This window comes from Saccopteryx bilineata, chromosome 4, assembly GCF_036850765.1.
Source record: "Saccopteryx bilineata isolate mSacBil1 chromosome 4, mSacBil1_pri_phased_curated, whole genome shotgun sequence".
NCBI lineage: Eukaryota > Metazoa > Chordata > Mammalia > Chiroptera > Emballonuridae > Saccopteryx > Saccopteryx bilineata.
This window is the reverse complement of record NC_089493.1, coordinates 4324724-4348906: the sequence shown is the minus strand read 5'-3', so window position 1 is coordinate 4348906 and position 24183 is coordinate 4324724. Positions and strand designations below refer to the sequence as shown.

Below are 24183 nucleotides of genomic sequence, written 5' to 3'. Positions count from 1 at the left end.
ATCAGACCCAGGCCTGAGCAATTGGCCTGTGTGGGTGGGCACATCGCTCCTCAGGACTGGGCCAGGGCAGGGCGCTGCACTGGGTGCACTGCATCACCGGGAGGCCCGGGACAGGGCGCTGCGCTGGGCGCACCGCGTGCGTCACCGGGGGGCCCGGGACAGGGTGCTGCGCTGGGCGCACCGCGTGCATCACCGGGAGGTCTGGGACAGGGTGCTGCGCTGGGCGCACCACATCTCCTGGCGGGCTGAGCTCGGCTGCCTTTGCGCAGGTTCTTGCGTCACGTGCCAGTGGTGTACGTGGATTACCCAGGACCCGCCTCCTTGACGCAGATCTACGGCACCTTCAACCGGGCCATGCTGCGGCTCATCCCGTCACTGCGCACGTATGCGGAGCCACTCACCGCCGCCATGGTGGAGTTCTACACTATGTCGCAGGTAGGCGGCGTCTCCGCGCTTCTGGTCTCGGAGGGTCTCTGCTAGAAGTTGGAGCTGTGGTCAGAGCCCTGTTTACCCAGGAGCCTTTCTCCAAAGTCTGTCACCCAGGCGGCCCCTCTGCACAGGTGCTGGCTGCACATGTTTCCGTGCTGCTCACTCCTGGCGGTCTGGGACTGTGCTGTGCAGTCTCTAAATGACATGTTCACTCATCTCAGCCAGATAGACGTGCAGTGTGACCATTCCTCTGCAGTGTCTGTAGGACAGCCGATTGTCACACGCCCCCCCCGCCACCTGCAAGGCCTCTGCCCACAGCCTCATTAGCATTTTGAATGTTTATTACACGCAGCAGTGTGCCCACTGCATGAACAGAGCAGTTGCCGTCTGCGTCTCCCATGAAGCCTTCCCCGTAGCCCGCCCCCTCGGGGTCATGGGGGACCGCCCCCGGCACGCTGCAAACAACCCGTTTTCACTTGCTCTTCATTTTGTATAATTGTGGGGTTTTGGCTACAGAATTTTTAACGTCATTGTAAATCTTTAATTGTTTCTGCTTTTAGTTTCAATCCTGTTTTTAATTGGAATCATACTTAAGAAGACTTTCCTTCCCTTAACTTAGGAATTATATTTTAAAAATGTTTTCAGAGGAATTTTCTGTAGTTTCATTTGTTTCTTCAATATAAAATGAGCAATTTGGATCTGTGTTCTGAATACTTGTCCAGTTCCAACATTATTTTATTCATCCGTAAGTGTTCCAGGGTCTAGATTTAAAAAAAAAAAAGAGTAAAGTTTTATTTATTTATTTATTTATTTATTTTTACAGGGACAGAGAGAGAGTCAGATAGAGGGATAGATAGGGACAAACAGGAACGGAGAGAGATGAGAAGCATCAATCATCAGTTTTTCGTTGCAACACCGTAGTTGTTCATTGATTGCTTTCTCATATGTGCCATGACTGCGGGCCTTCAGCAGACTGAGTAACACCCCCCCACCCCACCCTCCCGCTCGAGCCAGTGACCTTGGGTTCAGGCTAGTGAGCTTTTTGCTCAAGCCAGATGAGCCCGCACTCAAGTTGGCAACCCCAGGGTCTCGAACCTGGGTCCTTCCGCATCCCAGTCAGACGCTCTATCCACTGCGCCACCGCCTGGTCAGGCTAAAAAAAAAGTAAAGTTTTTTTGAACTATTGTTTTATTATTTTCATTTATTGATTTTTAGAGCGGGAGGAAGGGAGAGACAGGCACACACATAGATTTGTTGTTACACTTATTTACACAATTCATTGGTCAATTCTTTTTTTTTTTTTTTTTTTGGTAAGTAAAAGGAAGGGAAAGAGTAAGGCACACTCCTGCATGGTCCCAACCAGGATCCATTGGGCAGCCGCTGCTCGACTCAGCCAAGGTATTTTTAGTACCTACAGCTGACGCTCAGACCAACCGAGTTATCCTCGGTGCCTGGGCCTTCACTTGAACCATTTGAGCCACTGGCTGAGGAAGGGAAAGAGAGAGAGAAGGGGGAGAAGGAGGGAAAGAGAAGCAGATGGTCACTTCTCTTATGTGCCCTAACCAGGGATTGAGCCCAGGACCCATACGCTCGGTTGACACTCAATCCTCTGAGCCATTCAGCCAGGGCCCATTGGTTGATTCTTGTTTGTGTCCTGATCAGGGATTGAACATGCAACCTTGGTGTATCAGAACAATGCTCTAACCAACTGAGCTGCCCCGGCCAAGGACTTAGAGTCTCATTTTTAATATAAAAATTTTATATAGCATTTGATCTTTTAACCATTTTTCATGCCTTAAGGTATTTATTGTGCTTTTTTCTCCTCTTAATTTGTTGATTTTAGAGAGAGGAGGGGAGAGAGAGAGAGAGAGAGAAAGACAGGAACATCAATCTGTTCCTTTATGTGCTCTGACCAGTGATCAAACCAGCAACTTCTGCTTTGGGAAGATGCGCTAATGAACTGAGCTACCAGCCAGGGCCATGCCTTAGGATATTTACATGTGGTTTCCATTTCTCTGATCCCCACAGGAGAGATTCACTCAGGACACACAACCCCACTACATCTATTCACCCCGTGAGATGACCAGGTGGGTGCGCGGCATCTTTGAGGCCCTGAGGCCCCTGGAGACTCTGCCTGTGGAAGGCCTCATCCGGATCTGGGCGCACGAAGCCCTCCGTCTCTTCCAGGACAGGTGAGGCCAAGGACCCCGTTAGCGCCATGCGCCCCCCCCCCCCGGGTCCTTACGCCCCTCTGAGTTAGGGTTGGCGTGAGCTGTGCTGGGCGTGGAAGGGACTGCGGCAGCAAGGGCCGCCTGATGTCTGGGAATTGGTCACAACTGCCCTGGCGGAATGGGTCCCTGTGCCCTGTGAGTGCCCACCACGGGGTACCTGCGACCTTGGGGAAGCCACTTGAACCTCTTTGGGTGTCAAGTGGGCACCGCATGAGGTAGTTACCCGTGATGACCTATCAGAGCGCGGAGTTCCTCGTGAGGGTGAGTGCCTTCTGACAGGACCTGGGGCAGGGTCGCCACAGCCGCTCCTCCCCGTCCCAGCCTCCTTGCCTCGCAGGGTCGGCCGCGAGCCTCCAGGACACTGGTCTCCCGTTTACTGCTGGCCACTTGTGTCGGCTCTCATGCGCCTCCAGTGTCCCTAGTTAAGTGACCAGCATTAGGGGAGGGCATTGCTGGTAACGACGGTGCAGGGTGTGTGGTCTGAGTCACAGTGAGTATCACAGTGAAAAGCTGAGACCTTTTATCTTTTAAAGAAACTTGAAAGTCGTTGACCTTGTAAAATCAGAACCTTTTTCTTGCATTTTTTCTGGTTCTGTACCACCTTGTTTTTACCATAAATTCTCAATTTTTGTGGTTCCTGCCCTGTCAATTTTTTTTCTTAAACTTCTGATCTTATGTATTTCAGCACTTGAGTACTTTACAGAATTTTAGGTACATTTTAGGTTAGTAAGGAAAAGGTAGAGGTGTGTTGTTTCAGTAAGCATCTGGTAAACAGTAAGTCTTTACTGGCCTGCTCCTAATGCAGCAGCCAGTTTCCTACTCGGGGAAACAGCAAGTCGTCGGGGACATGTGCCCATGACAGGAACTCAGGCCGACGGAGGAGAGGTGCCACGTGGGCGTGGGCGCAGGCAGGGTAGGGCCCTGTGCCTGGTCAGCCTGAGCTTCCCCGGTTGCCCATCAACAGCGGGGCTGGGACAAGCTCCTCCGGCCCCCGGTCATCTCCGGTGTGAGGGCTAGTGACTCCTCACTCTGCTGGGCGGGCCCAGGTGGACAGCCACCTCCAGACTGAGACAGACGTATGTGGCCATCACACCTGGGACCAGGTGTCCTGTCCACAGGTGGCTATTCTCACCCAGGCTGTCAGGTCTCCGTCTGCTGGTCACAGACCAGTGTTCGGGCCAGCACCCTGTTCTGGGCCCCCCCAGGGCGCCTGACCACGAGCCGGGCATGAGGTGTGGGGCAGCGTGAGGGCACATGAGCCCTGGTGGCCCTGCTGTCCAGTGTTCCACTGCTTAAGATGCGGTCTTTTCTGTTGACATGTGAGCTACCTTCACTCTCCCTTTTTTAATTAAAAAAAAATTGAGCTATAATGTAATTTTCAGAGATTCCCCCAAAATACGAGGTAGTTTTGCTTAGGTTTAAATGTAGCCATAGCAATTACGTGTCTTAGTTCTGATTGGCTGCCGTCACTACCTGACCTGCCTGTCCAGTGTCCCCTCGGGGCACCTAGAGGTCCCCACACACCTGTGAGGGCAGTCATCCCCACGTGTTTGCTCCGTTTACAAGCCTTGTGCCTCCAGAGCTGTACACATTGCAGAGCCTTATTTCTCTCCCCTCAGTGCCCTGGGATACTCAGGACATTTACAGTAACTAAGCTTGCCTGGCCAGTGGTGGCACAGTGGGTAGTATCGACTGGATGCCGAGGGCCCAGGCTCAAAACCCTGGGGTCGCTGGCTTGAGCAAGGGGTTACTGGCTCGGCTGAAGCAATCAGTGAACAACTAAAGTGACGCAACACGTTGATGCTTCTCACCTCTCTTCCTTCATCTCTTGTTTGCTCCCTTCCTGTCTTTCTTGCTTAAAAAAAGAAAAAGCTTAGAAACTAAATCATTTTTACTTTTAAGTTTAACATGAGTAAACCTATTTGAGGGAATTGTTTTAAGTGTCGTGGTGCCACAGTTCTGAGGGTTTTTAATTTAATAGTCAAGTTCTGGATTGCTTAAGCCATCTTGAGTTCAGGTTGTTAGGTTTCCGTATTTGTAGAAAATGAACATTTCTGGTAAGGACTGATCCCAGCCCTTGGCGTCACCTACAACACACACAAAACCGGGGGTTTCCTGCCCACGGCCTCGGCACTCAGCTGCTCTCCTCCCGACAGGCTGGTGGAGGACGAGGAGCGGCGCTGGACGGACGAGAACATCGACATGGTGGCTCTGAAGCACTTCCCCAACATAGACAAGGAGAAGGCCATGAGCCGGCCCATCCTGTACAGCAACTGGCTCTCGAAGGTGACGCGCTCCCCGGCAACGCCCCTCCCCCGCCCCGAGTCCGCACGAGCTCCTGACGCGTCTCCCTGAGCTGAAGTGTGCTGTCGGGGGCTGTGGCTGCACGTGCGATGGCGGGCTCCTCTGTGGTCCCTGAGCGGCCCTGTCGCCTGCCCACCGTGGTGACTCCGGGCCAGCGGGTGTGGCTTCAGCGTGTGTGTGCCCACTCACAGCGGGTCACTGGGTGACCTGTGGGAAACTGGTTCCAACACTGATCCTGAGCGCAGTGGTGGCCAGCGTGGCTCTGTGGCTCCGGGTCATTCCCCTCTCTGGAAAGGACGCTGGACCTTGCCATGCGTCCCACCGGCAGGCCGCCCCGCCCCAGGCGTGTGGGGGCTCAGTCCGAGCGGGCGGGGCGAGTGCAGAAGCCCCTTGGGAGCGGGCTCGGAGGCCCCTGCGGGTCAAGAGGGGCATGCCGGGGGCGGGGCTGATGGCAGCGGGAGACCCCAGGCTTGCTCGGCCTGCGACACTGTTCTTTCACCTCCAGACTTGGTCCTCACCCTCCTGAGTCCATGGGCAGCAGCTCCTCCCAGTGCTCATCTTTGACTAGAGTCTCTTGAAAAACAAAAGTTCTTAAAGAAGTTTCACTTGAAGTTCATACTTCGTGGGTAGTTTTGTGTGTGAAGGGAGTTGTGGGCATGTGCCCCCCGTTGTCCTGCTCTGTCTGTGGGCGACGGTCCCGACAGGCTGCCTTGCGTGCACGGTCTGTGCCAGACCTCTGTCTGCCCATGGGGCCCTGCGGCACTTCCTGTGCCACACTGTTTGCCTGCAGGGACCGCCGGCTTGGCAGGCGACGTCCTCGCACCGGTTCTTCCATGGGGACAGCCTGGGCCCTTGGCCTCTTCTCTTCACGGTGACGTGTAGAATGGCTTGTCGGGTGGCAGCCAGACTGCACCCCTGGAGACTAACTGGGATTGGCTGAGTGCTGTGTCACTTTGGACGGGGGCGGTGCTTTCTGCCCTGCCTGTGGTCCCCTCATTCGTGTGGGTCTGCTGTGCTGTCACCAGTGAGAGTCAGTGTCTTTATAAAGACCTCCCGTGTTTCGCCTCCAGCCCCGGTTAACTAACACTTTCATTGCTGTTTGTAAACAATCTCTCCTTGCCCTTTTAACGGCTCTTAGTATACGGAAGTGTTGTTGACTTTGGTATAATAAGAATGATGATTTCTCCTCAGTAACTTCTCAGGTCTCACCTTTCTTCTGCAGGATTACATCCCAGTGGACCAAGAAGAGTTGCGAGACTACGTCAAAGCCAGACTGAAAGTCTTCTATGAGGAAGAGCTAGATGTCCCCCTGGTCCTGTTTAATGAAGTGCTCGACCACGTGCTCAGGATCGACCGGTGGGCTCCTTGTCCCCACTGCTCTCGGTTAACTGCCTGTGCCCACCCCCACCTCAGCCCTCCCTGCCAAGGACTCCCCGCTTTTCTGTCCCACGCCTGCCCACGGAGCAGCCCCCCGCCAGCCCCAAGCTCTGCACCTGCCGTGGTGGCAGCCCCTCCACCTCCTGCCACCCCTGCCCCTCCGTGTTGTCTGCTGTCTGGAAGGCAAGGCCTAACTTCTCACTGACCTCTGCATCCCACTGGACCTGGTAGACAACAAGTGCTTACTCTACAAGTTCAAGTTAAACCCATTAGAAATTTCGCAGACTAAATCCTGGGAAAGTGCAGGACGTGAGTGTCAAAGGGAATGCAGCATAAAAGCCTTAACGTGTTCTTTCTGATACTATTCCAGAATATTCCGCCAACCCCAGGGCCACTTGCTTTTGATTGGTGTCAGTGGAGCAGGAAAGACCACACTGTCCCGTTTCGTGGCCTGGATGAACGGTCTGAGTGTGTACCAGATCAAGGTGGGTCAGCTTGTAGCCTTCTGACTCCGGCCGTGGAGTCCTGACTCCTGTGTGCAGCTCCCTGCGTGAGAGCGGCCTAACCTGCTTGCTGCTTCCGCAGGTCCACAGGAAGTACACCGGGGAGGACTTCGATGAGGATCTGCGGACAGTGCTGAGACGCTCCGGCTGCAAAAATGAAAAGATAGCGTTTATAATGGATGAATCCAACGTGCTAGACTCCGGATTCCTGGAGCGAATGAACACGCTTCTGGCCAATGGGGAGGTAGCTCAGTGACCTGTCTCCGTGTGTGATGTGGTGTGTAGTCCGGTTATGGGGACCGATCGGGCATGGTGCTGTTCTGTTCCCCAGGTCCCTGGTCTATTCGAGGGCGACGAGTATGCCACCCTGATGACGCAGTGCAAGGAGGGGGCGCAGAAGGAGGGCCTGATGCTGGACTCGCACGAGGAGCTGTACAAGTGGTTCACCAGCCAGGTCATCCGCAACCTGCACGTCGTCTTCACCATGAACCCGTCCTCGGAGGGGCTCAAGGACCGCGCGGCCACGTCCCCCGCGCTCTTCAACAGGTACACATCCGGCCCGGCTGTGGGTCGGGAGGAGTGTCCTGCCCAGGGCGCGCCCTGCTCTCGGTTTCCGTGCTGAGATGTGGGCACGTTCTTCAGATGTGTGTTGAACTGGTTTGGAGACTGGTCCACGGAAGCGCTCTATCAAGTTGGCAAAGAATTCACCAGTAAGATGGACCTGGAGAAGCCGAACTACATCGTGCCCGACTACATGCCGGTTGTGTATGACAAGCTGCCACAGCCGCCGTCCCACCGGGAGGCCATCGTGAACAGCTGTGTGTTTGTCCACCAGACTCTTCACCAGGTGCGTGACTGCTTCACCTGCCACAGAGATCACTCTGTTTCCTTAGGTCTGTCGCCCACATCCATTCTTCATGGCACTGCCCTCCTCCTTCCTCTAGGAAGCGCTTGCCCACTGCTGCCGTGCATCCAGGCCCTGTGCTGTCTAGACCAGAGGTCGGCACGCTGTCTGTAAAGGGCCGGGCAGTAAAATTCCAGGCTTTGCAGCAGGCAGGCGGGTCTCTGGCGCAGCGACTGGGCTCTGCTATTGTAGCGCAGAAGCCTGCAGTTAGCAGGTGGGCGGGTGGGCAAGCTGTGCCACCCCAGCTTCGTGTACGGGTACACGGTGGCAGGAGCTCACCTGCCGTGGCTGCTGGCCCTTGCTCCAAAGCTGCTGGCCGTCTGCTTCCAGGGCTTCCAGAGTGTAGCCCAGCCTGGCTTCCTCTACAAGCTGCATCTCCTGTGCTCTGCCTCACACGTCCCCTTGCTCGAGGGACCGGAGCTGCTGGTGACGGAGCTGGTGTGGCCTCGCCTGCTAGCTGGCATCTTGTCTCAGTGAAAATGAGCAGTAGTAATGGAGGAGGCGTGACTTGGGAATTACACGGGAATTACCCTCCCTGCGAAGCACGCCTCTGAGGTTGTTGTAACCTCCTTCCTCGTCCTAGAGGAGTTTTAGGACAAAGCTTAGGTGTGCTTGTAGGAGGCTGCGCTAACGCCAGCTCAAGCATTGTGGGTCCACCCACCATGTCACACAGACTCAGTCCACAGACAGAACAGCTGCAGTTTGTTGAGATTAAACCACAGAGACCTCCCTGAAGAGTGAAGATTTCACTTTATCTTCTCAAAGGCTAACGCTCGGCTCGCCAAGCGTGGGGGCAGGACCATGGCCATCACGCCCCGCCACTACCTGGACTTCATCAACCACTACGCCAACCTGTTCCACGAGAAGCGCAGTGAGCTGGAGGAGCAGCAGATGCACCTGAACGTCGGGCTCAGGAAGATAAAGGAGACTGTGGACCAGGTATCCTGCCGGCTGGCAGCAGCTGTGGGCCGCAGTGAGGGTCCCCGGGTGGCCACTGTTAACGCCCCTCTGCCTGGGTGCTTGTTCTCTAGGTGGAAGAGCTGCGGCGGGACCTGCGGATAAAGAGCCAAGAGCTCGAAGTCAAGAATGCAGCAGCCAATGACAAGCTGAAGAAGATGGTGAAGGACCAGCAAGAGGCTGAGAAGAAAAAGGTGCTTGTTTCGGGCCTGCAGCTCGCGGGAGCTGGGCCTGTCGGGCTGGGAGGACAGCGGGAAGGGCGGGCCGAGGTGGCTTTGGGATCTGACAGGGTTTGGGGTGGGCGGTGCTCGGGGCACGCTGAGGAGTGCAGTTGTGGGACCGCTCTGCAGATTAATGACGCTGACCCCTGAGCTGAGCCAGCCTTCTCTTCTAGGTCATGAGCCAAGAAATTCAGGAACAGCTGCACAAGCAGCAGGAAGTGATTGCAGACAAACAGATGAGTGTCAAAGAAGACCTTGACAAGGTGGAGCCCGCCGTCATCGAGGCCCAGAATGGTAGGGACGCAGACACGCAGTGCCCCGGAGCTATGCTTTCTAGCTCTGCCTCCACGTTGGTAGTTTAGAGAGAGGGCATGGCTGCCCTCGGGATCCAGCACGGGTGCTTCCACAGTGTCCTCGGGACTATTCAAAGGCTTTTTTGGTACTTAAGATGGTCTTTGTTTTAGAGTTCCTGCAGAGCTATTCTGCTTTCACCAGAGCAGAGCCCTCTCGTGAGAAAAGTCACAAAATAAGCTTTATGTCCGTTAGTTTTTCTTGTGTTTGGTTGGTTGGTTTTTGTATTTTTCTGAAGTGAGAAGTGGGAGGCAGACACACTCCCGCATGCACCCGATCAGGATCCACCCGGCATGCCCACCAGGGGGTGATGCTTTGCCCATCTGGGGCATTGCTCCATTGCAACAAGAGCCATTTCAGTGCCTGAGGTGGAAGCCATGGAGCCATCCTCAGCGCCCGGGCCAACTTTGCTCCAATGGAGCCTTGACTGTGGGAGGGGAAGAGACAGAGAGGAAGGAGAGGGGGAGGGGTGGAGAAGCAGATGGGCGCTTCTCCTGTGTGCCCTGGCTAGGAATCAAACCTGGAACTTCCACATGCCAGGCCGATGCTCTACCACTGAGCCAACTGGCCGGGGTCAAGCATTTCTATCCAACTTGAATTTCAGCAAGAAATACTCTGAAGTGCTCGGGGATGCCCTCTTGTGGTCATTTCTGAGAAGGCTGTGGTCAAGGCCAGGGGCTGCTGATTGAGGTGGTGACACCAGTCACTCCCCATTCCTTCTGCCACGTCCTTTGCACGGGGGGGGGGGTTGGACGCCACAGTCTGCACAGTGATTGGAAGTGGCCTGACCCTGTGCCCCCTGCCTGGCAACATGGAACTTGTTTTGTGTAGCCTAGTCAAATGCTGTTTTCACGTTACAACACAGGAGGAATTAAAAGGCACCGTGCTAACTACAGGTTTTTACTCAGAGGTGGATCCAGAGGAGACTCTTAGTTCTCTGCTGAGTGACCCCTCAGGTGTGTTAGTACAAGGCCAGGCTGCAGCCCGGCTGTGTTCCAGGGCTGCTGCCCCATGCTCTGTCCAGCGAGGCAGGCGGCTTCTATACTGTGTGGCCAGTGGGAAGCGTCTTTAAATTACATGAAATGCACAGTTATAATGCTTGACTCATAGCTGTGTCACTTTTTACATTTAACGTTTTAAGCCCTGGCCGGTTGGCTCAGCGGTAGAGCGTCGGCCTAGCGTGCGGAGGACCCGGGTTCGATTCCCGGCCAGGGCACATAGGAGAAGCGCCCATTTGCTTCTCCACCCCTCCGCCGCGCTTTCCCTCTCTGTCTCTCTCTTCCCCTCCCGCAGCCAAGGCTCCATTGGAGCAAGGATGGCCCGGGCGCTGGGGATGGCTCTGTGGCCTCTGCCCCAGGCGCTAGAGTGGCTCTGGTCGCAACATGGCGACGCCCAGGATGGGCAGAGCATCGCCCCCTGGTGGGCAGAGCATCGCCCCTGGTGGGTGTGCCGGGTGGATCCCGGTCGGGTGCATGCAGGAGTCTGTCTGACTGTCTCTCCCTGTTTCCAGCTTCAGAAAAATGAAAAAAAATATATATATATATATATTTCTGGAGGCCCTGGCTGGTTGGCTCAGTGGTAGAACATCGGCCTGGTGTGCAGAAGTCCCGGGTTCGATTCCCGGCCAGGGCACACAGGAGAGGTGCCCATCTGCTTCTCCACCCCTCCCCCTCTCCTTCCTCTCTGTCTCTCTCTTCCCCTCCCGCAGCTAAGGCTCCATTGGAGCAAAGATGGCCCGGGCGCTGGGGATGGCTCCTTGGCCTCTGCCTCAGGCGCTAGAGTGGCTCTGGTCGCGACAGAGCGTCGCCCCTGGTGGGCGTGCCGGGTGGATCCCGGTCAGGCGCATGCGGGAGTCTGTCAATCCCCGTTTCCAGCTTCAGAAAAATACAAAAAAAATACATATTTCTGGAGGCTTTCATGAGGCGTGTTTATAGGTAAAATGTATAGTACAGCAAGTCTTCCTATTTTTTTTTAATTGACTGGTTTTAGAGAGAGAGGGGAAGGGTGACGGGGGGTGGGGGGTGGGAAGCATTCATTTGTTGCTCCACTTAGTTCTGCTTTCATTGATTGCTTCCTGTGTGTGCCCTGACTGGGGACTGAACCCGCAACCTTGCTGTTTCAGGATGATGCTCTTAACCCACTGAGCTAGCCACAGGGCCCATGATTATTTAAAAGATAATCAACTCTCATGCTAGGTGACAGGGGATCCACCTAGCTGCTGAAGCTGTTGTGAAGGTTTCGGGACGGACAGTTGTCCGGTCTCCGCTCTCTGAGCCACTGTCCCTGTCCTGGTTGGAGGCCAGGCGTCTAGCTGTGTCTGGTTCCCTCCTCACCACGTGCTGTCTCCCCCCTTGCGTCTGTCCGCCTGCCGCCCTCAGCCGTGAAGTCCATCAAGAAGCAGCACCTGGTGGAAGTGCGCTCCATGGCCAACCCGCCGGCCGCCGTGAAGCTGGCGCTGGAGTCCATCTGCCTGCTGCTGGGCGAGAGCACCACGGACTGGAAGCAGATCCGCTCCGTCATCATGCGGGAGAACTTCATCCCCACCATCGTCAACTTCTCCGCCGAAGAGATCAGGCGAGCACGCCGTCCAGAGCGTTCCTGGGGGTCCTGGGGCGGTCACACCGTCACACACGGGCCTGTCCAGGCCGTGTCCTCTCGGGGGAGCGGTTGGGCTTCCCCACGTTCCTGGCGGTGGTGTCTGGTCCCTTACCCCCCGCCGAGTCCTCGCTGCCACAGGGCCAGCCTTAGTCCGCTCCTGTCGGGAGGGGGGCAGGAAGGGCAGAGTCCTCAGCAGTGTCCCCTGTCACCCGGAGTGAGGGTCAGTGTGGCTCGTCCTCTGTGGTCACTGGGGCAGCAGGTGGCCTTTCCATGTTGGCTACTTAAGAGCGTCACATCCCTGGTGCCCGCGGTGCGCTTAGTGTGCGACTCCGCTTTCACAGTGACGCCATACGGGAGAAGATGAAGAAGAACTACATGTCCAACCCGAGCTACAACTACGAGATAGTGAACCGGGCGTCCCTGGCTTGCGGCCCCATGGTGAAGTGGGCCATTGCCCAGGTAAGGAGCACGGCGAGGGTGCCCGCGCACGGGGCTTTCTGTGCCGTCGCGCGTGAGTGAGAGCCGCCGTCCACCCCTCAGCTCAACTACGCAGACATGCTGAAGCGCGTGGAGCCGCTGCGCAACGAGCTGCAGAAGCTGGAGGACGACGCCAAGGACAACCAGCAGAAGGCCAACGAGGTGGAGCAGATGATCCGCGACCTGGAGGCCAGCATCGCCCGCTACAAGGAGGAGTACGCCGTGCTCATCTCCGAGGCCCAGGCCATCAAGGCTGACCTAGCCGCCGTCGAGGCCAAAGTGAGTCCTGGGGCCGTGCACTCTCAGCGGACGCCCCCGAGGGTCTGTCCCGGCATTGACACGCCATGCTCCCAGGCCTCACTGAGGTCAGCGCCTGCTGACGTGCCGCGTGAGCTCTGGTTCTCGACCCAAATAGACGCCACGTGCAGCGCACACACCACGCTCACCAGTGAATCAGCGCTGTCCTGCTTATTTACTGAGCGGTTTAGAAGCCATCTGGGCAGGCCAGAGCCAGCACATCTCTCTCCCTCAGCCAGCTCCAAACCTGTTTGTTCTTCGGCCTGACTTCATCGGGGCGTCACTGGGGGCCCCCTTGTCAGGGCCTCCCATCCCCCACGTACTCATCATCACTCGGCCCACCGCCTCTGAGTCCTCAGGGTGCTCTGTAACCTCTGCCACCAGCACCTCCCTGCAGGTCCTCTCCTGCTGTCCCGCCCTTCCCTCTTCCTGCCCGTCTGCTCACGCACGGCCGACACGCTGGCACTTAATTCTGGGCACTCGCCTCATGCCCGATGGCTCCCTGTCTGTGCTCACCGGTCGTAGGGTCGGGCCCTGCTGACAGGCATGAGCTGGAGCCCATGCGTCTCTCCCACCGGTGAAGCCCTGCCCACCGCGTGGAGGAACGCGTCGGGTCTGTGCGTAACCTGCCCGCTTCTCCCTCCAGGTGAACCGGAGCACGGCGCTCCTGAAGAGCTTGTCTGCCGAACGCGAACGCTGGGAGAAGACAAGTGAAACTTTCAAAAACCAGATGTCCACCATCGCTGGGGACTGTCTTCTGTCCGCGGCCTTCATCGCCTACGCGGGCTACTTCGACCAGCAGATGCGGCAAAACTTGTTCACCACGTGGTCCCACCACCTGCAGCAGGCCAACATCCAGGTACAGCCCCCGGAGCCCCCGTGAGGCCAGCCCAGCGTGTCGGGGACCCAGGTCGGCCCCACCGGCCAGTGTGGGGACGAGCCGAGCTGACCAGCCCGCCCCGCCCCGCCCCTCAGTTCCGTACAGACATCGCCCGGACGGAGTACCTGTCCAACGCGGACGAGCGCCTGCGCTGGCAGGCCAGCTCCCTGCCTGCTGACGACCTGTGCACGGAGAACGCCATCATGCTGAAACGCTTCAACAGGTGCGTGCGCACGGGCTGGGGGCTCCCAGGCGCTGTGTGCTGACCCCGTTTCCAGCGCCTCTTCATCTGGGGGGGACAGGACGTGGGGAGTGGACGAGCAGTGCTGCCCGGTGTGCTCTCCTCCGACGGCCAGACCCATGTCCTCCTGTTCCGCCTCAGTGTCTGCCGTCCTGCAGCCTTTAGAAATGGACGGGCAGGGGGCAGGGTTGTGTGTCGGGGGCAGTACAACAGACACCATCTCAGAACACGGGAAGGATGAACATGCCCAGCTGGAGGTGTGTCACGGGATCGCTGCCTGGGTTTATGAAGGCTGCAGGAAGGCAGGATGACGTGGCGCAGGTTCGGGGGATGCTGGAGTCGCGGGTCCTCAGCGCTGACCCCTGGTGGTCGCCACCTGCAGCAGCGCTCACAGCAGGGCACCCTTCATGTTTCCTTTCTCTTTTTTAGAAGACTTATTCCCAGACTTCATTTTAACCTCTAAATGTCTGGGACCTTTGATCCCTGGCTGTAGGCTAAGGACCTGTGTCATTTGATTCCGTGAGCGAGCCCTTGGGTCTCACACGGCTGCGCACTTGCCGAGTGCAGGTGGGAACGGTGTGCGCAGACCTGCTCTTGTCTCGGCGGGAATGCACACTTGGGGGTGATGTTGGGAGCCTGGGCGTGTGGGGCAGGCAAGCAGCCAAGATGGAGCCGCCTCGGCGCCCTCGTCGGGGCCGTGCACAGACAACGTGCGTCTCCAGGCAGAGGGCCTGTGCGCTGGGGCGGCTCTGGCCAACAGGGAGGCTGTGAGCTGAGTGAGTGGGGTGAGCTCCCCTTCAGACACACTGGTCTGCGCACTCCCGAACCTTCCCGCACAGACTGGAAACAGGTCCAGCGGGGGCTTCTCACTTCCCGTGGAGGCACGTGTGTGCACGTTGTGTGTCCTTAGTTTTAGTTTTATTTTTATTTTATTTTTTACAGAGACAGAGAAGGCCATAGAGAAGGATAGACAGGGACACAGACAGGAACGGAGAGATGAGAAGCATCAATCATTAGTTTTTCGTTGCGCGTTGCAACACTTTAGTTGTTCATTGGTTGCTTTCTCATATGTGCCTTGACCGCGGGCCTTCAGCAGACTGAGTAACCTCTTGCTCAAGCCAGTGACCTTGGGTCCAAGCTGGTGAGCTTTGCTCAAACCAGATGAGCCCTCACTCAAGCTAGCAACCTCGGGGTCTTGAACCTGGGTCTTCCGCATCCCAGTCCGACGCTCTATCCACTGCGTCACCACCTGGTCAGGCACGTGTCCTTAATTTTTAATTGGCTGCGTGACCCTGAACAACTGCTTTAGCCTCGTTGTGCCTCCTTTTGCTCATTTGTAAACGTGGGTGCGACGGCAGTGCCCATCCCAGGCTTATCGCTGTGAGGGTGACATTACGTGGTGCTGTGACCTGCCAGGGCGCCTGGCACTTCATGTTGTGGCTGGTAGGTCTGGGCGCTGCCGTGGCGCGGACTTCCTGCTTTTGTCCCAGGAGTGTGCTGTGCGGAAGGGCAGGGACTGGCACGTAGGACAGAACCGGAGCCTCGTGTGCGGCTCAGGCGCGCTGCGCCCGGGAGAGGGTCAGCTGCCTTGCTCGGCGTCACTGCTGTTTCGGTCGTTGGCGTCTGCAGACCACGCCTGAGCGGAGCAGCAGCCCCTGCGCCTGCCGGTGGACTCCACCCCCTCCCACCCCATGCTCTCCTTCCCACTGCCCTCCACAACCTGCTCCTGCGACCCGTCCCCAGGTACCCGCTGATCATCGACCCGTCCGGGCAGGCCACGGAGTTCATCATGAACGAGTACAAGGACCGCAAGATCACGCGGACCAGCTTCCTGGACGACGCCTTCCGGAAGAACCTGGAGAGCGCGCTGCGATTCGGGAACCCCCTTCTGGTCCAGGTTCGTACTCGGACCTCTGCAGGCCCCGCCCTGGGCCTTCCTCTCCTTCCTCTCCTTCCTCTCCTTCCTCTCCAGCTGCAGTTAGTTGTTTTCAAACCCAGCCGATGTGGAATGAGACTGATGGTGTGTTACAAAGTGAGAGCTTCTTAACTCTGTAAGACGTCCTGTGCTAAAGCAAGGACACAGCTTCGGGATTGTTCTGATAAAAAGTCCTGCTCAAGCAGTGCCTGTACCTTGGGTGTCCTAGTCCGGGACGGGAACATTCTGCAGTCTGTGCTATTCAGGTCGCTGCCCCTGCTGCTGTGTGGCTGCTGAGCGCATCTGGCTTCAGTGACTAAGGGGTGGGGTTTTCATTAAAGGGACCACGGATGGCTGCCGGGCAGGTCTGGGTGGCGGGGGCTTCTGAGGCGGTGGTGTCTCGGCTGCTGCCCCGTGACTTGGTGAACACACCATTGATGACCTCATGCTCTGTGTGTGCTATAGGATGTGGAGAGCTACGACCCCGTGCTGAACCCCGTGCTGAACCGGGAGGTGCGGCGCACCGGAGGGAGAGTGCTGATCACCCTCGGGGACCAGGACATTGACCTGTCCCCATCCTTCGTCATCTTCCTGTCCACCCGCGACCCAACTGTAAGGAGCGAGGTCCCTCCCACAGGAGAACACGCGAGGTGGGGGGCTGCAGTGGAGTAACCAAGCCTCTCCTCCCGGCAGGTGGAGTTCCCGCCAGACCTCTGCTCCCGGGTCACCTTTGTCAACTTCACGGTCACCCGCAGCAGCCTGCAGAGCCAGTGTCTGAACGAAGTGCTTAAAGCAGAAAGACCTGACGTGGACGAGAAACGTTCTGACCTTCTTAAGCTTCAAGGTGCGTGTCTGGACCCGAGTGCATGGGCTGAGGCGGCGTGGGCCCACCAGCCTCCTCGCGAGAGACGGTGAGGACGACTGCTAACCAGACGCTCGGCGTTTCAGGGGAGTTCCAGCTGCGGCTGCGTCAGCTGGAGAAGTCGCTGCTGCAGGCTCTGAACGAGGTCAAGGGGCGCATCCTGGATGACGACACCATCATAACGACCCTGGAGAACCTCAAGAGGGAGGCCGCCGAGGTAACGAGGAAAGTCGAGGAGACCGACATCGTGATGCAGGAGGTGGAGACGGTATCCCAGCAGTACCTGCCGCTGTCCACCGCCTGCAGCAGCATCTACTTCACCATGGAGTCCCTGAAGCAGGTGACTGCACAGGGCGCATGCCAGGCGGGGGCCCTGCACTCTCCGTGCGGCACTGACAGCCGGCCTCACTGCCCTGCAGATACACTTCCTGTACCAGTACTCACTCCAGTTCTTCCTGGACATCTACCACAACGTCCTGTACGAGAACCCCAACCTCAAGGGCGTCACCGACCACACGCAGCGCCTCTCCATCATCACGAAGGACCTCTTCCAGGTACGGGGTCTGCACTCGCCGGGGGGGGGGGGGGGGGGGGGGGGGCGCGGAGGCGGCTCCCGGGCAGCAGCAGCTCCTGTTCGTCCCCAGGTGGCCTTTAACCGTGTGGCCAGAGGCATGCTGCACCAGGACCACCTCACCTTCGCCATGCTGCTGGCTAGGATCAAGCTGAAGGGCACCGTCGGGTAAGCCCGGATCCTGGGGCACGTTCTGTGGTCGCTGCCATGTGTCACACCAGGCTGGGTTCTTCCCTGTAAGTCAGGGCAGCCCTCTCAGTGGCGGTAGAGCGAGTCTGAGATGCCCAACCCGCCCCTCCTTCCAGGGAGCCCACCTACGACGCCGAGTTCCAGCACTTCCTGAGAGGGAAGGAGACCGTCCTGGCGGCCACCCCGACGCCCACGGTTCCGGGCCTGACTGCGGAGCAGGTGGAGGCGGTCGTGAGGCTGAGCTCTCTCCCTGCGTTCAGAGACCTGATTGCGAAGGTTCAGGCCGATGAGGTGAGTGTCTGAAGTTCCTACCCCGGGAAGCTGCAGCAAAGGCTCGTGTGTCAAGTAAACCTAGACCTCGGGTTGGCGCGTCTGCGTCATACATCTGCTGCCCACGCCACCCTCTGTGCCCACGCACGGGGGCTGTGCACCACGGTGATGCTACTGTTGTCTCCACAGCAATTTGGCATCTGGCTGGACAGCAGCTCCCCGGAGCAGACGGTGCCCTATCTCTGGAGTGAAGAGAGCCCTGCAAGTGAGTCCCACTGGCCTGCTGCTTGGGGAAGGGACGCTGCCAGAGGGATTCTTTGTCCCTGAGAGAAGGGTCCCCGTTAGAGCACGAGGGGTTGGCCTAGATGGGGGAGAGCAGAAACCTGCTACTTCCTGCCCGACGCGTCCCTGACGGCTCCGAGGAGTGGGGGAGGGCCCTGCCCAACAGTCGGGGGAGAGGGTGTTAGCTGAGGCCCTAGGCTAGCCGGGCTCCTAGAGGAGGGGAGAGGTGAGCCACCTGGCCACAGGCCACCAGGGCGGGCTGGTGATGATGCCACCTTTTGTAGACATCTGAGAATTCAGGTCTTCTCTGCCATGCACGGGTATCAGCGAAGTTGTTTAAGATCCTAACTGCCGCCGCTTCCACGGTGGTGTCACTGTGGGCGTGTCCAGGTGGGGGCAGCTCACTGTCGTCACCAGCCCCCCTTCACGTGCCCTCGTTTCAGCACCCATCGGGCAGGCCATCCACCGCCTGCTCCTGATTCAGGCCTTCCGCCCCGACCGCCTGCTGGCCATGGCCCACGTATTTGTTTCCACGAACCTTGGGGAGACCTTCATGTCCATCATGGAGCAGCCGCTTGACCTGACGCACATCGTGGACACAGAGGTGTGCCCGCCACTCTGCTCTGGCCGCGGGCTCTCCTCACTCCGCACGGGCCACGCTGTCCGTGGGGACGCTCCAGCTGAGTGCCGCCTCCTTCCCTGCAGGTGAAGCCCAACACGCCCGTCCTCATGTGCTCCGTGCCCGGTTACGACGCCAGCGGGCATGTGGAAGACCTCGCGGCCGAGCAGAACACACAGATCACTTCCATTGCCATTGGTAAGTGTGCCCGGTTCGTCTCGGGCTGAAGCCCCGAGTTCACGGCCCTGGGCCTGCCGCACTGACTGAGCTTTCTGGCACAGGCTCGGCAGAGGGCTTCAACCAGGCAGACAAAGCCATCAACACAGCTGTGAAGTCGGGCAGGTAGGTCCATTGCGTTTGCCCAGGGCACGGCTACCGTGCTCGGCCAGGAGGCTTGAGCGGCGTGCTCTCCACCCGCAGGTGGGTGATGCTGAAGAACGTGCACCTGGCGCCAGGCTGGCTGATGCAGCTGGAGAAGAAGCTGCACTCGCTGCAGCCGCACGCCTGCTTCCGGCTCTTCCTCACCATGGAGATCAACCCCAAGGTGCGTAGCGGGCATGGCGGGGCGGCTGTGGGGCGGGGCAGCAGCGCCCAGAGCCAGGCCGCTGACGGGTGCGGGTCTCCTGCAGGTGCCGGTCAACCTGCTGCGAGCCGGCCGCATCTTCGTGTTTGAGCCGCCCCCAGGCGTGAAGGCCAACATGCTGCGGACCTTCAGCAGCATCCCTGTCTCGCGGATATGCAAGGTGGGACTGCACTGTCGCCCGAAGCCAGGCCGCCCCCCCTCACCGGCCAGGGGCTCATCGCAGTGCTGCTCTCGCTTCTGTGACGGCTGGGAGTCACGTGTGCATGTGCCCGGGGCTGTGCCAGGGCTGTGACACGCCCGTAGCAAAGCTCGCCAGAAACCAGCTTCGTGTCCCAGGTGCCTGGGAGTCCTCTGCTCCCAAGCACAGACCACCCGAGGCCGAGCCAGTGCCCTCCTGGGCCCCAAGCACAGACTGAGGCACGTGCGCAGGAAGGGGGTTCTTAGCGCTGCAGCTGGCCCTTGAACGTGGCCTTCATGCAGTCAGAAACCCAGGTGTAAGTTTTGACTCCCCCAAACCCTGCAGTCGGCCTCAGTCCCTACAGGTCGGTTTCAGGGCTCCCTGTGGGTACAGCGATGCTCTGGTCCCCTTTATTCAGTGGTGTGGAGCAGTGCGCACAGCCCTCCATGCTACAGGAGCAGAACCCAGAGGTGTGAAGAGCTGGCTCTCTGTTTACTGAGAATCCACGTATGATTAGACCCATGCAGTCCCTGCCCACGTGTCCAAGGGTCAGCTGTGTTATCTTGTGCCATGTGCTTTTCCTGGCATTTCTACAAAACTTGCCTTGTGTTAATTTTCTGTTGGCTGAATATTTCAACATTGTCATTGGGTCGTGTTTAGTATTTGTGTTAACTTGCTCCATAGTAAGCCCTGAAGTTCAGGGTGGTTCAGCACGAAAGCTCTTTAAAGCCTCGATTCTGACAAGGACCAACAGGATCTGACGATTCTGACGAGGACCTTTCGATAGAAAGGGCGTTGCTCTCGGGTGAGTCCGCCCCTGATAACTTTCCTCCGGCAGTCTCCCAACGAGCGTGCTCGCCTGTACTTCCTGCTGGCCTGGTTCCACGCCATCATCCAAGAGCGCTTACGATATGCACCCCTGGGCTGGTCAAAGAAGTATGAATTCGGGGAGTCGGACCTGCGGTCAGCCTGTGACACAGTGGACACGTGGCTGGACGACACGGCGAAGGCAGGTGTGGGCTGTGCCTCATCAGATGGAGGGGAGCACTTGGAAACGGTCACGGTAGTGGTAGGGGCGGCGGGGACGACCTGCTACGTGTGAGGGGGAGCCCTGGCAAGCCCCCCATGCCGCTGCACACTGATGGCCTTCCCTCCCCAGGGGCGGCAGAACATTCCGCCGGAGAAGATCCCGTGGTCCGCGCTGAAGACCCTGATGGCCCAGTCCATCTATGGCGGGCGGGTGGACAACGAGTTTGACCAGCGTCTGCTCAATACCTTCCTGGAGCGTCTGTTCACCACGAAGAGTTTCGACAGTGAGTTCAAGCTGGCCTGCAAGGTGGACGGGCACAAAGACATCCAAATGCCGGACGGCATCAGGTAGGGGCCCGCCTCCTGTGACCAACCACTGAGACGCCGGGCAGCGTCCACTGTCGCCTGTGACGGCATCTCCACATGTGGCTTTCCAGGCGCGAGGAGTTCGTGCAGTGGGTGGAGCTGCTCCCCGACACCCAGACGCCCTCCTGGCTGGGCCTGCCCAACAACGCCGAGAGGGTCCTCCTCACCACCCAGGGTGAGCAGCCCATGCGCCCGGGGAAGCCAGGGTCTGTCTGTGGGAGGCTGAGCCCCCACGTCTGCGGCCCAGGCGGTGGTAGTGCTGCTCGGGCTGGGTGTGGTCAGGCTCCAGTGAGGGGACGGGCTTGGGGGTGGTCTCAGCCGGAAGTAGTCAGGTTCACAGCACAGCCCCCATGCAGGCTGCTCCGTGTTCACACTCAGCTCGGGGTCCTGAGGAGGCTCCCCCGTCCCTGCCCTCCCCCAGCCTGGCCCCTGTCCTCCCCCAGCCTGGCCCCTGTCCTCCCCCAGACCCTGTCCTCCCCCAGCCTGGCCCCTGTCCTCCCCCAGACCCTGTCCTCCCCCGGTCCCTGTCCTCCCCCAGACCCTGTCCTCCCCCAGACCCTGTCCTCCCCTGGCCCCTGTCCTCCCCGGCCCCAGCGCCGGGACATCACCTGGTAGCTCTCTTTCTTCCGGACCTGCCTTGTCTGTGCTTTGAAAATTCCCTGTGGTCGTGACATTTAAGTCCTTTCTTCCTCCGACCGCCCCGCCCCTGCCCCCTGTGCCCCCGGGACCGTGCAGGTGTGGACATGATCAGCAAGATGCTCAAGATGCAGATGCTAGAGGACGAGGACGACCTGGCCTACGCGGAGGCCGAGAAGAAGGCGCGGGCGGACGCCACGTCCGACGGGCGCCCCGCCTGGATGCGGACGCTGCACACCACCGCCTCCAACTGGCTGCAGCTCATCCCCCAGACGCTCAGCCACCTCAAGCGCACAGTGGACAACATCAAGGTGGCGGGGCTGCCCAGCGTCCTGGGCTCGGGAGGCTCCCAGCGGGGCGGACGGGCGGACGAGCTGCTGTCTCAGGGCAGGCACACACCCACCCAACAGGAGGGCCGACCCTCCACCGTCCAAAGTACCAGGTGCCGGCCGCCTTCCAGGGGCTGCATCCGTGACCCTCCAGACGCCTTACGTGGCGTCCGGGCTGCTGTCACCAGCAGGGCCTTGGCAGGTCAACCAGTCGCGCGGAGGTCGGGTCACCCTAGGGCAGGGGCCTCTGACCCTCTGGCCTTCTCTCTGGACGGCCGCAGGATCCCCTGTTCCGGTTCTTTGAGAGGGAGGTGAAGATGGGGGCAAAGCTGCTGCAGGATGTGCGCCAGGACCTGGCTGACGTGGTACAGGTGTGCGAGGGGAAGAAGAAGCAGACCAACTACCTGCGCACGCTCATCAACGAGCTGGTGAAAGGTGTGCTCGGGGCTGGTGCCCCTCCCTGTGGGCACGGGCGGTGCCGTCACACACTGGGCGCTGGAGGGCAGGTGCAGAGGGGGTGGAGCGGGCCACGCAGGCATGCTCGGCACCTAGGGGGGCCGGCAGCTCTCCCAGTCTGTGCCCAGGGGCTGCAGGAACTGACGCTGGCCAGGGGTGCCTTTCCTGCAGGGATCTTGCCCCGGAGCTGGTCCCACTACACGGTGCCCGCGGGCATGACCGTCATCCAGTGGGTGTCTGACTTCAGTGAGAGGATCAAACAGCTGCAGAACATCTCACTGGCAGCCGCGTCAGGTGGTGCCAAGGAGCTGAAGGTGGTGCTGGCGCTCCAAGAAGCGGGGGTGGGGTGTGCAGCGGGGGTGGGGGTGTGCAGCGGGGGTGGGGGGTGTGCAGCGGGGGTGGGGGTGTGCAGCGGGGGTGGGGGGTGTGCAGCGGGGGTGGGGGGTGTGCAGCGGGGGTGGGGGTGTGCAGCGGGGGTGGGGGTGTGCAGCGGGGGTGGGGGTGTGCAGCGGGGGTGGGGGTGTGCAGCGGGGACCATGTGGGGCTCGCTCCTCACCTGGCTGCCGCTCCCCACAGAACATCCACGTGTGCCTGGGCGGCCTGTTCGTGCCCGAGGCCTACATCACCGCCACCAGGCAGTACGTGGCGCAGGCCAACAGCTGGTCCCTGGAGGAGCTCTGCCTGGAGGTCAACGTCACCACCTCGCAGAATGCTGCCCTCGACGCCTGCAGCTTTGGGGTCACAGGTGAGTTGGGTATGCCGACCCTCAAAGTCCCCCTCCCTGCGCCCGGCCTGCAGCTCAGCTGGCACGCCCACGCGCAGGTGGCCGTGGTCCCAGAGGCCCTGTGGCCAGCAGCCCCGAGCTGGCCCCCTGATGGGCTGCTCCCACCGCAGGTCTGAAGCTGCAGGGAGCCACGTGCAGCAACAACAAGCTCTCTCTGTCCCACGCCATCTCCACGGTCCTGCCCCTCACACAGTTGCGCTGGGTCAAGCAGACGAACGCGGAGAAGAAGGCGAGCGTGGTAAGTGGTGCCTCCCTGTCCACTGTGGCCAGGCAGGCGTGGCGGCATAAGCGGGCAGCGTCGTCCCCCTTCCACCCTACGAGCGGCCCCACAGGAGAAGCCCGGCTCCCTCAGGCAGGAGGCCCTGACCCCTCCCACCCTGCGAGCGGCCCCGCAGGAGAAGCCCGGCTCCCTCGGGCAGGAGGCCTTGACCGCCTCCCTGCCGTCCCCGCAGGTGACCCTGCCCGTCTACCTGAACTTCACCCGGGCAGACCTCATCTTCACGGTGGACTTCGAGATCGCCACCAAGGAAGACCCCCGCAGCTTCTATGAGCGTGGCGTCGCCGTCCTGTGCACGGAGTGAAGCCCCCTTTGCCAGCCCCTGTAGCGCGGAAAGAGTGTCAGCGTTATCCTGCTGGCGACCTTCGGAGGGCACGGACTTGTGGAAGCAACGCTGTCGTTGAGGCAGAGGGACACGAGTGAGGCCGACGGGGGGACCATTGGGAGCAGGAAGGCCCTCATGTGGAGGGTCGAGAGCATGGCACGTTTCATGAAATAAAACACTAAGCACGAGCTGCTCCTGTCTCTTGCGTCTCCATGCTGGGCTCGGGGAGCGCTCAGCGGCTGAACCGCGAGCCTGGGCTGGGAGCCGCAGGGACAGGGTGGCCAGCCACGCCTCAGGAAGGTCTCGCCGCGCTGGGTCAGTACCCGACACCCCAGCCTGGGCAGCTGGCGGTGTTTCACAGACGAGGGCACTGATGCCCTCATCCGCCCTGCCCCTTTCGCGTCTCCTCCTTGGTACTTCGTTCCCACAGTTCCCGGGGCGGCGGCAGGTAGAGGAGGCTGGTAGAGGGCTGTTGTGTTCACGGGGCATGTGGGTGGCGTGGCCCTTTGCTGCCTCGCGAGGGCTTCGGGTTGACGGAAACCGTTTGGGCCCCGTGAGGCATGGGACGTGCTTGGCCACCAGCAGAGTGAGAGTCCGAATCCTGGGTGCTCAAGCCCTGACCCCCAAACCTGAGGCCTGGGATTAGAGCCAGAGCTGCTGGCTCGGCCATGTCTGCGCGCCCCTGCAGGTCCCACGGCCTGGAGCTGTGTTCCATGGACGGTGGGGCCTTGTAAGTGGCCCC

At 59.4% G+C, this 24183-nt stretch overlaps 1 protein-coding gene across 1 annotated transcript in view; it reads left to right on the top strand.

Annotated features, from left to right (window-relative positions):
• Positions 1–23631, top strand: part of DYNC1H1 (dynein cytoplasmic 1 heavy chain 1) — a 68155-nt gene extending 44524 nt beyond the window's left edge. The window contains exons 41-78 of the mRNA XM_066273661.1: positions 270–435; positions 2458–2621; positions 4817–4946; positions 6187–6320; positions 6712–6826; positions 6927–7088; positions 7176–7390; positions 7487–7691; positions 8514–8687; positions 8780–8899; positions 9100–9220; positions 11656–11851; positions 12217–12334; positions 12416–12631; positions 13296–13508; positions 13625–13752; positions 15514–15667; positions 16151–16297; positions 16379–16529; positions 16634–16887; positions 16967–17101; positions 17192–17286; positions 17424–17598; positions 17767–17842; positions 18303–18463; positions 18565–18676; positions 18760–18820; positions 18899–19022; positions 19108–19221; positions 20078–20248; positions 20399–20616; positions 20706–20809; positions 21370–21581; positions 21881–22034; positions 22227–22369; positions 22632–22800; positions 22950–23077; positions 23292–23631. Coding sequence (XP_066129758.1) covers positions 270–435; positions 2458–2621; positions 4817–4946; positions 6187–6320; positions 6712–6826; positions 6927–7088; positions 7176–7390; positions 7487–7691; positions 8514–8687; positions 8780–8899; positions 9100–9220; positions 11656–11851; positions 12217–12334; positions 12416–12631; positions 13296–13508; positions 13625–13752; positions 15514–15667; positions 16151–16297; positions 16379–16529; positions 16634–16887; positions 16967–17101; positions 17192–17286; positions 17424–17598; positions 17767–17842; positions 18303–18463; positions 18565–18676; positions 18760–18820; positions 18899–19022; positions 19108–19221; positions 20078–20248; positions 20399–20616; positions 20706–20809; positions 21370–21581; positions 21881–22034; positions 22227–22369; positions 22632–22800; positions 22950–23077; positions 23292–23420 — 5764 coding nt within the window. The 3' untranslated portion in view covers positions 23421–23631. The remainder of the gene's footprint in view (positions 1–269; positions 436–2457; positions 2622–4816; positions 4947–6186; positions 6321–6711; positions 6827–6926; positions 7089–7175; positions 7391–7486; positions 7692–8513; positions 8688–8779; positions 8900–9099; positions 9221–11655; positions 11852–12216; positions 12335–12415; positions 12632–13295; positions 13509–13624; positions 13753–15513; positions 15668–16150; positions 16298–16378; positions 16530–16633; positions 16888–16966; positions 17102–17191; positions 17287–17423; positions 17599–17766; positions 17843–18302; positions 18464–18564; positions 18677–18759; positions 18821–18898; positions 19023–19107; positions 19222–20077; positions 20249–20398; positions 20617–20705; positions 20810–21369; positions 21582–21880; positions 22035–22226; positions 22370–22631; positions 22801–22949; positions 23078–23291) is intronic.
• The last annotated feature ends 552 nt before the right edge of the window (positions 23632–24183 follow it).